Source organism: Sinocyclocheilus rhinocerous, unplaced genomic scaffold (genome assembly GCF_001515625.1).
Source record: "Sinocyclocheilus rhinocerous isolate Xijiao unplaced genomic scaffold, SAMN03320098_v1.1 scaffold945, whole genome shotgun sequence".
NCBI classification, from domain to species: Eukaryota; Metazoa; Chordata; class Actinopteri; order Cypriniformes; family Cyprinidae; genus Sinocyclocheilus; species Sinocyclocheilus rhinocerous.
Genome location: NW_015629570.1, coordinates 955,148 through 958,242, shown reverse-complemented (window position 1 = coordinate 958,242; position 3,095 = coordinate 955,148). Strand labels below are relative to the sequence as shown.

Sequence of the window (3,095 nt, the reverse complement as noted above, 5' to 3'; positions counted from 1 at the left end):
GAATGCTTTAGTTTTTTATTTAATTTATTTGAATATCTTCTGATTGATTATATATGAATATGAATCATTTTCAAACAAGTAGTGGATATTAGTAAAATAATATATTGATTAACTGATAAACTAAGAAAACAGAATTTGTATACTATGATCTTAATAAAGAGTCAAATAAACCATTTCAATATTTATTACATTAAAAATAATTATATAATCTATTCAAATAAATGATTTAAAAATATAAAAAAAGTATTTATGATACATTTAGGATACATAAAATGCTAGCTATGAATGTGGAGGAAATGTTAATGACTTTTTAAGGGGGGAAAAACAACAACATTTTTGCTTTTACTAATACTGAACAAATAAAGTTCAGCATGAAGAGCATGAAAATATGTTTTAAGAGAGTTTCTAAAAAAGTCTGCAGTACCAAAACCCCCAGAATTCAAGAAACACCCACGCACAAAAAGTTTGCATACTAAGTACAGTAAACGTACACTGTATGTTTACTCTGCAGAAATATCAAGACTAGAATAGTACACTGTAAAAAATGATTGTGATTTTAACAGTAAAAGACTGTAAAAATGTTACAGTAAAAACCTGTTAACTGGTTAACAGTAAGTTTCCATAATATATTCAGTGAATAAATTTAATTACATTTAACGTAATTTAAAATGTTGCTACCATATTTTTTATGGTGAAGTTCTGGCAACCACAGCTGCCGGTATTTTACCGTAAATGTCACAGATTTTTTTTTTACAGTGTAGCCAAAGCCACGGTGAGGCATAACTCATATACGTGCTCAGTCAGTCTTCCAGCTTTACTAGTTGCCCTCAATCGTGCAGTTCTCCTCAAGAGAAACACAGATTCGTGCGCGTGAGCAGCCGTGGAGTCAGCGGTCACATCAGTCAGTGCATTGATGCAGCAGCGCTGTGATGTTCACGCATGAGTTATTTATACTGCAGACAGCCAGGAATAGAACAGCCCTCCTTACCCAACCTCAATACTCACACACAGCTGACATTTATAGAGAGACACTCGATACATGTCAAAAACACGCTCACATTCATCTAATCACATCATACGTTGATAACTCTACAACTTGCTACATGCTTAGTTCCGGGATTCGAACCAACAACTTCTCAATGAAGAGCCTGGATCTTCCTTAACCACTAGGCTACACCACCCTTACAGCATAAATCAAATCTTTGTTGATTGATTTCAAACATCCAACACGTTACAGATGTTTCATATACATAATTTCCGAAACAGACTTTAGATTTTACAAGACTTCAAAAACATGCTACAGACTGCCATCTTGTGGTCACAAACGTGTGCGCATTTTTGGCAACAAGATTATGCATTTAAATATGATTCATCTTTTTTTATAATAACATTACATTTTAATATAACGATGATATTATAGTTAAATTAAAATTAACACTACATGATTACAGCCTATAAAAAGAGTATGTATTAACATGAAATGTAATATTCAGTTGAAATACATATTTAAAAACAAACTGGTGCAAAAAACAAAAATCTGAATTAAAAGATTATAATAGAAAGTAAAATGAATATTACCTGATTATGACAAATAAATAGAAAAAAAACATCCTTTTCATTTTGCATTATAACTTTTCTTCGTTTGACATTTTTGAGTATGTATTAAGATGAAATACTTGTACTATTCAGTTGAAATACTTGCATAATTAAAAGCAAATCTGTGCAAAACATAAACTATAATAGCATTAAAATAGTAAACGTAAAATAAATATTGCATGTTTATGGCCTATAAATAGAATAAATATTTTTTCCACATTTTGCATAGCTTTACATTTGTCAACATATCCTTCATTTAAATGTAAATATAAATATTTTAATTATACTACAATATATTAAAATATAATAATTTATTTTAATATGTAACATTCCGTTGAAATTCTTACATAATTAAAAGCAAATCTGTGCAAAAATGTGAAAGTATAGTAAAAGTAAAACAAATACTAAATGATTATGACCGATAAATTAAATAATAAACATTCTTCTTCATTTTGCATAATAACTTTTTTCAAGATGATACAACTTTCAGAATTAAATGTAAAAAATATAGTGCAATTACAATACTTTATAATAGCAAAAATAATATGAAATCATAATTTACATAAAAAAACAATATTAACTCATTATTTACATGTTTTAAATCATAAACATTAGCATAATTAAATAAATTACTAAATTCAGATTTAAAAGTAAAAAAAAAAAATAACATTACGAATTATAATACAATATAATCATTTTTTATTTGTTTTTGCATGTGTAACAACACGAAATACTTTTAATATCATGTTGAAATATTTACATATTTAAAAGCAAATCTTTGAGGAATAAAAAAGGAGAGAAAAAAACCCCCCTCACCTTTCTGTTCTCCTGCAGACTGTTTACTTATGGTCACATTTGGTTCATCAACCTTCAGCGTTTGAACTAAAGACTCAGGGGAGATTTTAGTTCCAGCAAAAACTCCAGTGGGAAAACTGAACGCCTACATGGAAAACACATGAAGCTGAATGAAGAATGATCTCATTAAGAGCAGGTCATCTGAGGAGAAATGACACTGGCAACATATTACACTGACATGTGAAAGTAGCATACGACAAATGAATAACAATCCAAACAAATATCTATACCTTTGAATTCCTGTTTATACTGCTGTCAGAGGTGTTGAGTTTGGTCTCTTTTGAATCTGTTTTAATGAGCTGAATGGGCTTGATCTGTATCTTCTCCAGATTCCCCCCCAGCATGGGTTTGTTTTCGGCCTCATTTTCCAGCTTTACAGCGCCGTGGTGGAGCTTCTGCCGGGCCCGTTTAATTTTCCCCACCATTCTGTCTCGGTGTATGCGTTTTAATTTATATTGATAAGATCTTAATATTTATACACCGCGCATACATTCAGAATAAGTCCCGCACGTGTTAAAATTGACAATTTGTTTGGTGTTGCAGCTAATATTGTCCGGGTGAAAATGAAACAGAAGATGAGTTCCTTCTTCTTCTTCTTCTTTTTTGGTGTTTATTGGCGGTTGGCAACCTTTTTTTTTTTTTTT

General features: G+C 30.4%; 1 protein-coding gene across 2 annotated transcripts in view; it reads right to left on the bottom strand.

Annotated features, from left to right (window-relative positions):
- LOC107739358 (protein FAM207A-like) overlaps positions 1 to 3,041 on the bottom strand; it is a 20,351-nt gene extending 17,310 nt beyond the window's left edge. For both annotated transcript variants that reach the window (XM_016551451.1, XM_016551452.1), the window contains exons 1-2: positions 2,682 to 3,041; positions 2,413 to 2,536 (exon numbers count right to left, since the gene is read on the bottom strand). In XM_016551451.1, the coding sequence (XP_016406937.1) occupies positions 2,413 to 2,536; positions 2,682 to 2,876 (319 nt within the window). In that variant the 5' untranslated portion in view covers positions 2,877 to 3,041. The remainder of the gene's footprint in view (positions 1 to 2,412; positions 2,537 to 2,681) is intronic.
- Between the last annotated feature and the right edge of the window lie 54 nt (positions 3,042 to 3,095).